General features: G+C 38.5%; 1 protein-coding gene across 1 annotated transcript in view; it reads left to right on the top strand.

Moving 5' to 3' along the window:
- Positions 1 to 1004: 1004 nt before the first annotated feature.
- Positions 1005 to 12135, top strand: part of LOC141396859 (uncharacterized) — a 37409-nt gene continuing 26278 nt past the window's right edge. Inside the window, exon 1 of the mRNA XM_073972537.1 lies at positions 1005 to 1830. Within this exon, the coding sequence (XP_073828638.1) occupies positions 1552 to 1830 (279 nt within the window). The 5' untranslated portion in view covers positions 1005 to 1551. The remainder of the gene's footprint in view (positions 1831 to 12135) is intronic.

Below are 12135 nucleotides of genomic sequence, written 5' to 3'. Positions count from 1 at the left end.
GTTGTAATTGAAAACACAAAATTAAAAAACAACTGCTCTGTTCAAGAACCTGCAAGAAGCTACTACTTTTTACTACGATAACATTTTTTCCTTTATGTTATCGAAAGAAATAGTAAAAATTAGTAGATTCTTGCAGTACTGGAACAGACCAAACAATTTAAAAGAAAAATTGTGATTTTTTGATGGATTTTTGTAATAATAGGTCTGTACGATAACCCAAAAGTTTGTGCAAATTTGCACAAACTTTTACAAAATGCTGTTCGATAACAAACTTGCAAAGTAAAAGAGAGAGAATTTGGAGACAATTGTGAGAGAATATTGGAGAGTTTTGGAGACTTTTGTTTACAAGTTTTTGCAAGGGAAATTTTTCTTGTAAGAACTTGCAAGTTTGATCAGCTGATTTAAATTCGAATGTTTTGTGGCGGACGTCTTGCCAAAAACATAAACAAACGTTTGGCTATTAAAATAAATAGATATAAAAAAGGGAACAAATATCAAATAAATTTTGGAAAACGATAATGTAAGTAAAATAACTTATTTTGTAGCTTGTGGTGACTATTTTATTATTTATTTTATTTAATCTTTTTTCGCCAACTTCTTCTTGTTTATCAAATCAGCTGACTTCTTGCAAGTTTTTACAAATTGCTGTTCGATAACAATCTGCAATTTTTTTGCTTCGAGAGAGTAAAAATGGTGGAGAGAGGTTACTGAGAACTTGCTGAGTACTTGCAAGTACTTTTTACTTGCGAAGTTATCGTACACACCTAATGTGTTTATTAATAACTGTCTAACAAAATTTTGTTGAACAAATTGTGTGAATCGCTTTATTTTTGGAAATAATTTTTGACATTTCACAGTACTGAACTGGTTTTTGTTGTAGTTGTTAGCTGATGCATCTACCTGGTAATTGTGCCATGAAAACGGCTTTTTGAATACCAATTTTTAAAAAAATATTGCTGCGTGGCCTTTCCACTTGCATTCGATTCTAAGTAATCGATAACATTCCACACCGATAAGTAACCTGTAATGGGTACAATGTATAGAGTACGAATACCATTTAACTACCGACTACTCTACAGTTTGGCATTAAAACTTTTTAGTTGGCGTTTTGTTCGGCTGTTGTGCATTAACTTCTATTCAAAATAAGAGATTTTTGTTAATTATTTGTTTCAATACCAACAAATACGTATTTATTGATACAAATATCATTGTTATTGAATTAGCAACAAAAACTACGTGACGGGTGACAAGAGTAAAGCAAAAAAGTGAACCAACAACCTAAAACGAGAATAATTCCGTGCCTGTAGTTGTGTTTGTGCATGAGAAGTTTCAATACAATCATACTACCTACATACGTTCTTTTTTTCTTCTCGTCGCGTGAATACTAAAAAAACAGAAGTGTGGTGTAGAGTGAGTGCGCTTTGACTATTGAAAGCAAACGACGACGAAAAAGTAAAGAAAACGACGAAATTGTTATTCTCTGTCGTGTTGTTTGAACAAAGTTTTAAAGAAATTGAGAAATTGTTAGTGAAATAAAAACAAGAAGAAAACATGTCTGAAATTGTTGAAAATATCGATGAACAACAGCAAAATAGCGCGCCATCAACAGAAGCTGCAGCGCAGTCAACAGAGGCGGCGTCATCGCCAGAAGTTACAAAACAAGTTGAAGCTGAGACTCCCGCTCAAAACGAGGAGACCACCACCACGGCCGCCAAGGAGGAGGATGCCACCACAAAATCAGCACCAGATGCTGATGTGGAAACTGCTGCATCCACTGCAAAACCGGCCGAGTCATCATCATCGCCCGTTGTGGAGAACAAAAAGACACCCGTAAGTTTTGTGTTTGTGTGTTTGTATATTTGTTGATGTCGTCGTCGTTGTTCGTTCTTCCTGCGTTTGTGTGTTCAGTTCGATAAGTACGATAGAAAAAAAGCGCATACAAAAAATAATGATTCGTATTGTCCAATTAACAAGGTTGCGCGATAAAGCTTACCTCGTTTTTTTGTATAGGTCTCCTCGTCATTTACTCGTGTTACTTGTTTTTTTATTTCAAAAATATTTTATTTGCAAAGATTGTGCGATTAATATACGAATATGAGGAAAAAAGCAGCAAATTACTGAGCGAGATTAGCCAAGTTCTCAGAGAAGTTATAGAGCAGCCTCCAGCGCTGTCACTGGGGGCAGAATTTTTTCCCGCGTGTTTTTTCCCCAATAGGAATGGAACAGTCTGGAAATGAAAGCATGCAATGGATTTCATTACATATTGACATAATGCCAACCGACGAAATGGGGATTGTGCAAAATTTGTAATAGTTTTGCACAAAAAGATTACCCAATATAAGGCTACAGAGAAGTCATTGCCGTGGCAGCGCAAACACAGTATTGTCATAGTAATTGATTGCCATAATGGGCTTAGCAGCTACTGGCTAATGTTGCCGTTTTTCATTACATATTTTGAAATTTACATTGAATCTTTGCTTGTGGTCTATCTAGCTAGCTTTCCACATGTAACATTTATAACCAATACGTTCGCATCTTTGTATGAAACACCCGCCATAGCAGCAATCCAACCATACCACACATCATTTAGCCATACATCCATCCATCGTGACTGTATTTTTTTCATGTTTCTGGTTTGGTATATTTGAAGTTTGTGTGTTTGTACAACATTATATTTACATTTTTAGTTCGATTCGTCGTTCGTTGCCGGCCCAAATGTGTTCGATTTACGTTTTGTTGTTGTGTTTGTTTTTTATTTTTTCCCTTTTTTATTATTTCTGTTGTTTTATGCCGCCAACGTTGCGGTCCGTCGTTATCAGTCAGAGCGTCAGAGCTAGCCTATTTTTTCAAAGTTATTTGTTTTTATTTCGTTGTTTTGTTCCATTTCTTGTTTCAATTCGTTATATTTTTTCTTCGTCTTCTTTATTATTATATGTGTGTTGCGTGTATTGTTTTCCTATGTGTTTTGTGTTTGCTGTACTTTGTTTTTACATGTTGCTCGTTTTTTGTTGTTGTTATGTTGTTTGTTTTTATTTCATTCGTTGAGGAATACAATTTGAGAGAATGAGAGAAATATGTAATGGTAGCCGTTATAATTTAAAATGCAGTGACAGACACTTTACACAAGAGATGCCACATGCATGGGAGAGTATTTGACATTAACCACCGAATGACACATGACGGGCATGCAATGCAAAATGGCCGGCCTTTGCTAAAAACACTTTTTGCAATGGATTAATTAATTGAAAAATGTAACGAAATATTTGTGGATGAGATAATTGTCGAGTAATTGCATATTTTCAATTGTATTTCTATTTAACCAATAATTTTACTTCACACTGAGAGTGAGAGAGTTAAAATGAACTAATTTCTTGGTGGAGAGAGTTGCCATATGAATGCGCTATCATTCGACATTGGCGCCAAATTTACAACATGCTTGTCAGACAGAGACATGCAGTGCCAAAGTGTGAAATAATAGAAGTTGTAACTTTTTGCAAGTTTTTTTTTGGTTAAACCATAGACAAAACAAAGTATAGACGGCGAAATGTTCTCACCGAGTATTTTCGAATTACATTATTGTGATTTGAGTTTCTTTGTATTTTAAATCACAATGTTTTTGACAACAAACATAATAGTCAGGTGGGCTTAGTGTCCAACTGCATAAACAACCTAAAGGTGTGAAAGTACGAAATTTCCGAAATGTGAAGACCCATATCTCGGGAAGTATAGACTTCCCCCGGAAAATTATATATCGTTATATTCAGGATGCCAAGGGCTATCTACTGCCCGATCCGAGAGGTGCCCCTAATCGACATTTAAGCCTAAACTGTGGTCTATGGTTAAACTTGATTGGAAAATCATAAGAAATGTTTGCGTAGATATTATTGCCGACTAATTGTATTTTAATGCTCATTTTAGTGAAAACATGTTGCCTAGTTTTCTATCAGCAGATCATTGACGTGACATCGTTTAAAATTCCTTTTCAACTTACATCAGAGATGTTGGAACAGAATGTAAGATGATCAACATTCGTGTTGAAAAACTCGTTGAGTAAAGTTGTTCCCGGCTAAGCATTATTAAAAAGCGCATCACAGTGAAAAAATCAACCTCATCAAATCATCAAACATTTACGCATTGATTCATCTCATTAATTATAACATATTTTAACAAATAAAATCAGTTTGGACATAATAAAAATTGTGAAATCTGTGCTAGCGCCCTTTGTGGTGCAAATGCCTAACAAAATACTTTTTTGTGCCTTAGTGGTGTTCCCATATGACAGTGCCTTATCTTAATACAATTGACTAAAACTAATCTGGTGGTTTCTTTGCATTCATAACTTTTTCATACAAATTAAATGATTAAAAACTGATTCCTACTTTTTCCTCTTAATCACAAATAACAAAAAAATTCAATACAAACTGCAGTCGCAGAAAGCGTTATAACGGTACGTCAGTACTACAGTTATCCCCTTCTAGCTTTTCTAGTTTGATCGTGCATAGTTGTGCTGGCGTCGTTTCTCTCTAATCGTTTGTAACCGTCCTCTTCGAAATGGCGGAGGAGGGAGAAAATCCCCCTCCCCAAACCATGCCTGGTATCAGGTCTAGCAGCAGGCCTGAAACTAGGCAAACAAACAACAACAATCGGGACAGGAGTAGAAGCTCCAACAGAAGCTGTAGCAATGCTGGCAAAAAACCAAGAACAAAATGCGAAATAATGAAGCTGAACATGAATACCTCTCTAAACCTACCGGCCTCACAAGAGGTTAACTCAACTCAAGGTACACCTTCAGTACAAATTATTCCTGCTGGTCAACAGGTAAATGAAAAACCAAAAAATAATTATAATTACAAATATGACGCTGATCATAAAGGTCCATATATTGTATATATGGACAAGGTAGATGAAAATGGCAAGATAGAGCCCATAAATACCATAATGTTGGCAATGTTGTTTAAAGAACTAGGAATCCCAGGTGTCTTGGACATCTCCAAAATCGGATTTGGCCGAGCTAAGATCACATGCCGTAGCGCAACCTTCGCAAACATTGTTGCAACATCTCCAGCAATAAAAAATCATGGCTACCTTGGCAAAATATTTGCACACTTTGTCTCCAAGGTTGGCATTATATTTGGAGTCCCCACTGAAATTTCCGATGAAAATTTGTATAAGGCCATCAAGGCAGATACCGAGATTATCAGTATTACAAGAATGATGAGGAAAGACAAAGGACAAATGGTTGCCACTCCAAGAGTGAAAATAATTTTTAAAGGACTCGAATTGCCATCGACTGTCCGGTTTTTCGAGTACACTAAAAGAGAGGTTAAGCACTTTGTTGCATTCGGCCAATGCTATAAATGCTTCCGCTTCAACCACTTTGCGGATCATTGCAAGCAGAGGTTGGAGTCGTGCAGAAATTGTTATACCCCTCATGAGAAATTTGACCATTGTGTGGATAAAATCGTGTGCAGCAACTGTAAAGGTGATCATTCACCACTTGAAAGGAAATGTCCTGCACGTGCTACTGCCTACCAGCTTAAAAAAGTAATGACTATGGAAAACCTAACACAAGGGGAAGCCAGAGCTAAATATCCAAGCATCTTCAACAACAGATTCCAACTACTGGAAGAGAATTTAGACACTGTTTTTCCTCCATTAATAAATAGAAGTCGGAGACACAATAATAACAACAACCAAAACATGCCGGAAACGCTGAACAATATGACTGAATCAGCCAGATCTCTTCATGCGATCAATCCATATGCAAAAAAAATAAAATAAAAACAAAGTTCGTGAGGAAGCAAATACTGCTAGAAATATGCAGGAATATCGAGTTGCGTTGAACTCAGGGGAAACCTTTAAATCCGGAAACGGAACAGCCTTGAATAACATACACAAGGTGACAGAACTTGAAAAATTCTTATCGCAAATAGAAAAAGAAATCCAAGCTGTGGCAGAAGTTGGGGATTCAGCCCTGACTAACAGCCAAACACGTATATTACAAGGTGTCAAGGATAAACTAAACAGACAAATAGTCGATGTACAAACGTACATAATTAGTTCAAGTCTAAAGGACAGGAATGATGATTATCACGCAAGTAGTTAACTCTTTTATTATGAATTTAAATAATATACATATTATAATCAATCATGAAGTTACTTCAATACAATATCCAAAGTGTTAGCAAACGCGAAAACAAAGATGTCCTGGAACTATTCTTGGACAATGAAGATATAGATGTTGCAGCGCTCTCTGAGACGTGGGTAAAAGACAACTCCGTCTCCAGCTTTTATAATTACAACTTCGTCAGCAAAGCTAGAGCTGATGGTTATGGCGGAGTTGGTATTCTACTAAAAAGGAATATCAAGTTTTCCATCATCAGCACTGATCCCAATTACGAAGTTGTGGGTGTCAGCACTCTCAACTTGCGTAAAAACATCAACGTCCTCTCGGTGTACATACCACCCAACCTACGTAGACAGCAATACTCTCAAATCGTAAAAAGTGTTTTTGAAACAGCGGCAAAGCTTGATGGTATCACGCTCATTATGGGAGACTTTAATGCTAAGTCAACGATATGGGGCAATTCAACAACAGATGCCCAGGGTGACATTGTTCAACGCTATGCAAATGATCACGATTTTGCTTGTCTAAATAATGGAGATTCAACATTCACTACTAATAGCTATCAATCGGCGATCGATCTAACTTTCATCAACTCTACAAGACATCTACCTAGTTGGAAAACCAGCAGCATAAGAATTTCAAACAGTAATCATCATCCTATTATTGTGGAGTTTTGCAATGTGTCCAGCGAACCTAAAGTAGCCAAAAGGGTGCAAACGGAAAAAGTTCTCAGTCATATACATAACATGACTGTGGGCAATAAACTCGAAGATTTTTACACCAATATAGACAGCATAGTCCATAAAAATACAATTCGATTGGATCCGCGAAATAAATATGTCCCTAAACCATGGTGGGACGATGAAATTCAAGCGCTTTATAATGAACGTATTGCAGCCCGGAGGAAATACGAAGCGTCAAAATCTTGGCAGGACGCAGTCGACCTTGGTGAAGTTGAGAGGAAGCTTTATAGAAAAATCCAGAAAAAGAAAAGGAAAAACTACAGAAGGTTTTTAAGCCAGCTGAACAATCCATCATCGAGCAAGGAAATGTGGGCTATGGTTAAAAACGTTAAAAAATATGGTAAGGTTAAGCCGATGAATAGTAGTTGGAATGACAACCAAAAGGATGAGTATCTGGATTTTATTACACAACAAGCCTCGTCAAATACTTCGCCAACACCAGTGCTTTTTGGCAACATAACCAGTTCCAAACCAATGCTAGACACTACAATATTCGAACAATTTCTTTCATCTAGAAGTTCCAACTCGGCACCGGGACCGGATGGGGTCTCATATCGTATGATTAACAGCCTGAACAGCGATGAGAAACAGAAATTCTTCAACATTTTACTCGACGTATGGAATAAGGGTGAATTTCCCGAACAATGGAGAAGAATTAAAATATCCCCTATCCCTAAAAAGGGAAAAGATCCCGGGAACGTCCAAAATTTTAGGCCAATAGCCTTAATGTGTGCACCGCAGAAAGTTCTTGAGAGTGCTATTAAATCTAAAATTCTGGAATTCGCTGAAAAAAATCAAGTCTTTCCATCAAGATCCTACGCCTTCAGGCCAGGAAGATCAACATCGATATGCATAAATGATGTCATCAACACTATCGAGTTGTATAAGAAATCCGGCGAGCATGTTGTTGGTGCATGTATAGATGTAGAAAAAGCGTTTGACAACACCAACATCTCTAAACTGGCGATTTCACTCTTTCAGAATGGACTAAACCCACACATTGTAAAATGGATTGTCGACAGCATGAGTTACAGAAAAATAGAAATCGGTGCTAACTCCAGAATCATAACTAACGGACTTCCACAGGGCAGTGGACTCAGTCCAATACTATTCAACATCTATACGGCGCCAATACACAATATTTCTACTTCTGGCATAGACATTTTTCAATTTGCCGATGATTTTTTTGTTATATGCCATGACAAAAACTTCTTCAGGGCAAAAGATTTGTTAGTGGAGGCCATACAGAAGATGCAAACAAGCTGCACTCAACTTGGGTTAAGTTTTAATATGGGTAAAGTCAACACAATTCATTTTTCAAGGAGACAAAAAGTGCTAGATATCGCTGTGAACAGAACTGCAATTAACCAAACATCTGCCATTAAATATCTTGGTCTTACAATTTCTGCCGGTGGCTCCGCAAAGGTGCACATCGATGATACCACAACTACGGTGGATCAAGTCAACAATTTCCTTATGATTCTTGGCGGCTGTAATTTTGGTTTATCACCCGCCAAGGCTATATATAAACTTCTTTAAAGCCTTTGCCAGAGCCAAATTGGAGTATGGAGCATCAGCGTTGTCAAATTTGACAAAAACTTCCCAAAACAAAATTAAGGTCTGTATCAACAAATACCTTCGTAGAGCTCTTGGCCTCCTAAGATCCACGCCGGTTCCTATTCTATATCATCTGGCGGCTGAGTTGCCACCGCAGTATAGGTTTGAGCTCTCAACCGCGAAGGAGCTAGTTAAAGTACAGGCCTTTGGACTACCCGGCCTTACTAACACTAAATTGCTACCAAATAGGACCACAAGCTATGCTGTAGTGTATGACAAATTCAAGGATGTTATCGATAATGTTGCGTCTACTAAAGTGATAACCTCAATACCTAAAAAATTGGTCACCCAAACTGACTTCTTCATGGGTCTGGCCAAGAAAAAAGCGGATGCAAATCAAATCATAATACAACAACTTGCCCAAGAAAAAGTAAATCATCTCTTAGAATCTGGCTTTGATGTTTTCTTCACCGACGGCTCTGTCATCGGTGAAACCTCATGTGCTGCTTTCCTACACATTAACAGCGATTCCATTCAATCATTTTATACCAACAAGAAACTTTCTTCGATGACGGCAGAAATCTTGGCCTTTCTACAAACCGCTATATTTGCCCAGAACCAGGGTCTCACAAGAATTGCAATATTAACGGACAGCCTTAGTGGCATCCAGGCAGTCATGTCAAAGCAACATAGGAACTTCTTGATCGACGAGTTTATTGAAATCACCAACACAGCCTTCATAAACACTGAGATTCACTTCGTCCCAGGTCATACCAACATTGGACCCAACGAACGTGTTGATCAAGCTGCAAAGAATGCTGCAATAGACGGCACCTGTTTGGAAATCAAGTGGCCTATTAAGGATGCCATCAATCATATCAAAAATTCTATCTGGAAAGACTGGTCTAATGAGTATAAGTCCATCGCGGAGCAAGGTAACTCTCACTTCTTCAAAATCTTCGGTGAAACAAACAAAACACCATGGTATAAAAAAACAAACCTGCATCCGGATGATCAAAAAGTCATGAATCGTATTCTCAGCAACCATACATTCAGTAACAGCACCTTAGCCAAAATGAAAGTTGTTGAATCAGGAGACTGTGAAGTTTGTAATGTGGAGGATTCCATCTCACATATACTGTTTGAATGCACAAAACACTCAACCACCAGAACAAAATTCAATACATTTAGTGAAATTCTCACCGTCGAGGATTTCATGGTGAAACATAAATGGGAACATCTATATGATTTGGTAAAATTTATTAAAGAAATTAATGTAAAAATTTAAATAAGGCACGCAGACAAAGTCTACACAATTGGTGTTGGCGCTTTAAAACTCGCTTAGCCGGGAGGGGGGCCAATAACTTAAAGAGGAAAAAAAAAAAATGTAAGATGATGAATGCACTGCAACTTTTGAAGTTATTACAATTAATTGCAAAGTGGGAAGACATTATTATGGTGGTCATAATTGCCGACTAATAGTATTTGATGAGACAGAATAAGGAGATGTATTTGTTTTCTCTTTAAGCTGGCTATGTTTCTTCATCTCCAAGTCTAAAAATATTGTTCGATTCCACACCTAGTTGAAAAAGTATGCTGTTTGCTGTGCAGACTGTACTCCACGGTGGACATATGTATATTTTATATTTTCTTTTCTTCCCCACTATGACTGCATCGTGTAAAACGTAGTTAGCGGAGCAAGTCAGATTTAAGGCCAGAACAGAATCAATCGTCGCTTGCTTTGCTTGCTTCCCCAAATGTCAAATTATAAAGGAATGCCAGAGCCTCTTTGCAAATCCGCCTGCGTTTTCCTTTAGGAGGCTCTGGCATTCCTTTATAATTTGACATTTGGGAAGCAAGCAAAGCAAGTGACGATTGATTCTGTTCTTATGATTGACGAATGTCCAAAAAATCCAAACACCGTAAAGTGAAACAGGAAGATTCCCAAGGTGGGGTGATATCTCCGGAACTGTTTAACCTCTACCTCTCCTGTATTCCGCCCCCTCAAGACGGCATCGAGATCGTAACGTATGCGGATGATTGCACGATCCTGGCGTCGGATACCTATCCTGATGACATCTGTGAGAGACTGAACAACTATTTAACCGATCTTACCACCTTTTTCCATTCGAGGAATATGCAGATTTCCGCTACAAAACCAACAGCCACTCTGTTCACCACATGGACAGCGCAGTTTGGAAGAGAATTGAATGTCGTGGTAGACGGTAGCAGTATTCCGACCGCAAATTGCCCCAAAATTTTAGGGGTCACATTCGACACAACTTTCACGGCGTGTGCGCACGCCACAGCTATTTGCGACAAACTGAAAAGTAGGATCGAGGCCCTGAAGTCCCTAGCCGGCAGCACTTGGGGTGCAGATAAAGAAACATTGTTGACCACATATAACGCGATAGGTCGGTCTGTGGTAAGCTGTGTGGCGCCAGTCTGGTCCCCGAGATTATGTGATACGAATTGGAAAAAGATTCAAACTTGCCAGAATGCCGCCCTGAGAACAGCAACAGGGTGCCTCCTCAAATCTTCAGTGAACCATCTACATGAGGAGGCAAAGATTCAACACAATGAGATGCTTTCGTTGCAGTACCTGCTTGGATGTTACCGTGTGAGCCATTCCAATCACCATCTTGTGGGTAGGCCCGACACATTCAGGCAGATTAGGAAGGATATCCATGCTCTAGAGGGAGAGGTCCAACGATAAAGGAGAGAACCCCTAGATCAACAAGCATATCAAGCAGGTTTAAATAGTATTCACACGGATGCAGTTGCCAAGGCCTTAAGCAATTATAGTGTGAATAAAGTCCTTGAAATACATCCCCCATCTATTGCAGCTGAGGAGCGTCAGCTGCCACGACAAACTAGAGTAGTTTTGGCTCAACTTCGCTCGAGATATTGCAGTCGCCTAAATTCTTATTGGGCGGAAATTGACCGCGCCGTGCTAGACATCTGCCCAGTATGTGGCAAGGGCCCGCACGACACAAAACACCTTTTCAACTGCCCAGCCAAACCTACTCATCTAACTCCTGTGGATCTGTGGTTACATCCCATCGAAGCAGCCACTTTCCTGGAACTGGAGATAGACCCAGAGCCAGATTGAACAGAAGAATGAACAAACATATTAATGAACCCCATGCCAATTTTCCACATTCCAGATCGATGAGGGCTGCTATTAATATATTGGTGACTTTGACACTTACGGCAGAATATTTCCTTTTAGTCCTTACTAAATTTATTATCAAATAAGTCCGTACTGCCTCGGGTAATGACTCGAAAGCATGTAAACGGTGTAAGATCTGTCAGTGGAACAATGATGTTCACATTTTCTGATATTTCACCCACAAACGTTTATGAATTTGCACATAAATCAACTTTTGTACCTGTACTTGTCGTTCTACGTCCATGTTTTGATATAGTCGCCATACAACTTTGCCGTTACGAATAAACCTTCTTGCAGGATTTGGTCGACATAGCTCCACATTTTGGTATGTTTCCTACAGGACGCTATTAACGAATTTTCCAATTATATTACAACTTGGGTTTTCCTAGCTATTGGAAAAATCTATTAGAAGAAATTTGCTGAGATAGGGGCAACTTTTGTTATGTGCCCAAAGAACGTTGCCGCACGATATTATCATTTGTATTTGCTCGTTCCTAGTCCCTTTTAAATATAATTACAATTATTTATTGGTTGTC

Source organism: Musca autumnalis, unplaced genomic scaffold, assembly GCF_047663935.1.
Source record: "Musca autumnalis isolate F117 unplaced genomic scaffold, ASM4766393v1 scaffold_1, whole genome shotgun sequence".
Classification (NCBI taxonomy): domain Eukaryota; kingdom Metazoa; phylum Arthropoda; class Insecta; order Diptera; family Muscidae; genus Musca; species Musca autumnalis.
Note: the sequence above shows the minus strand (reverse complement) of the source record. Positions and strands in the feature narration are given on the sequence as shown.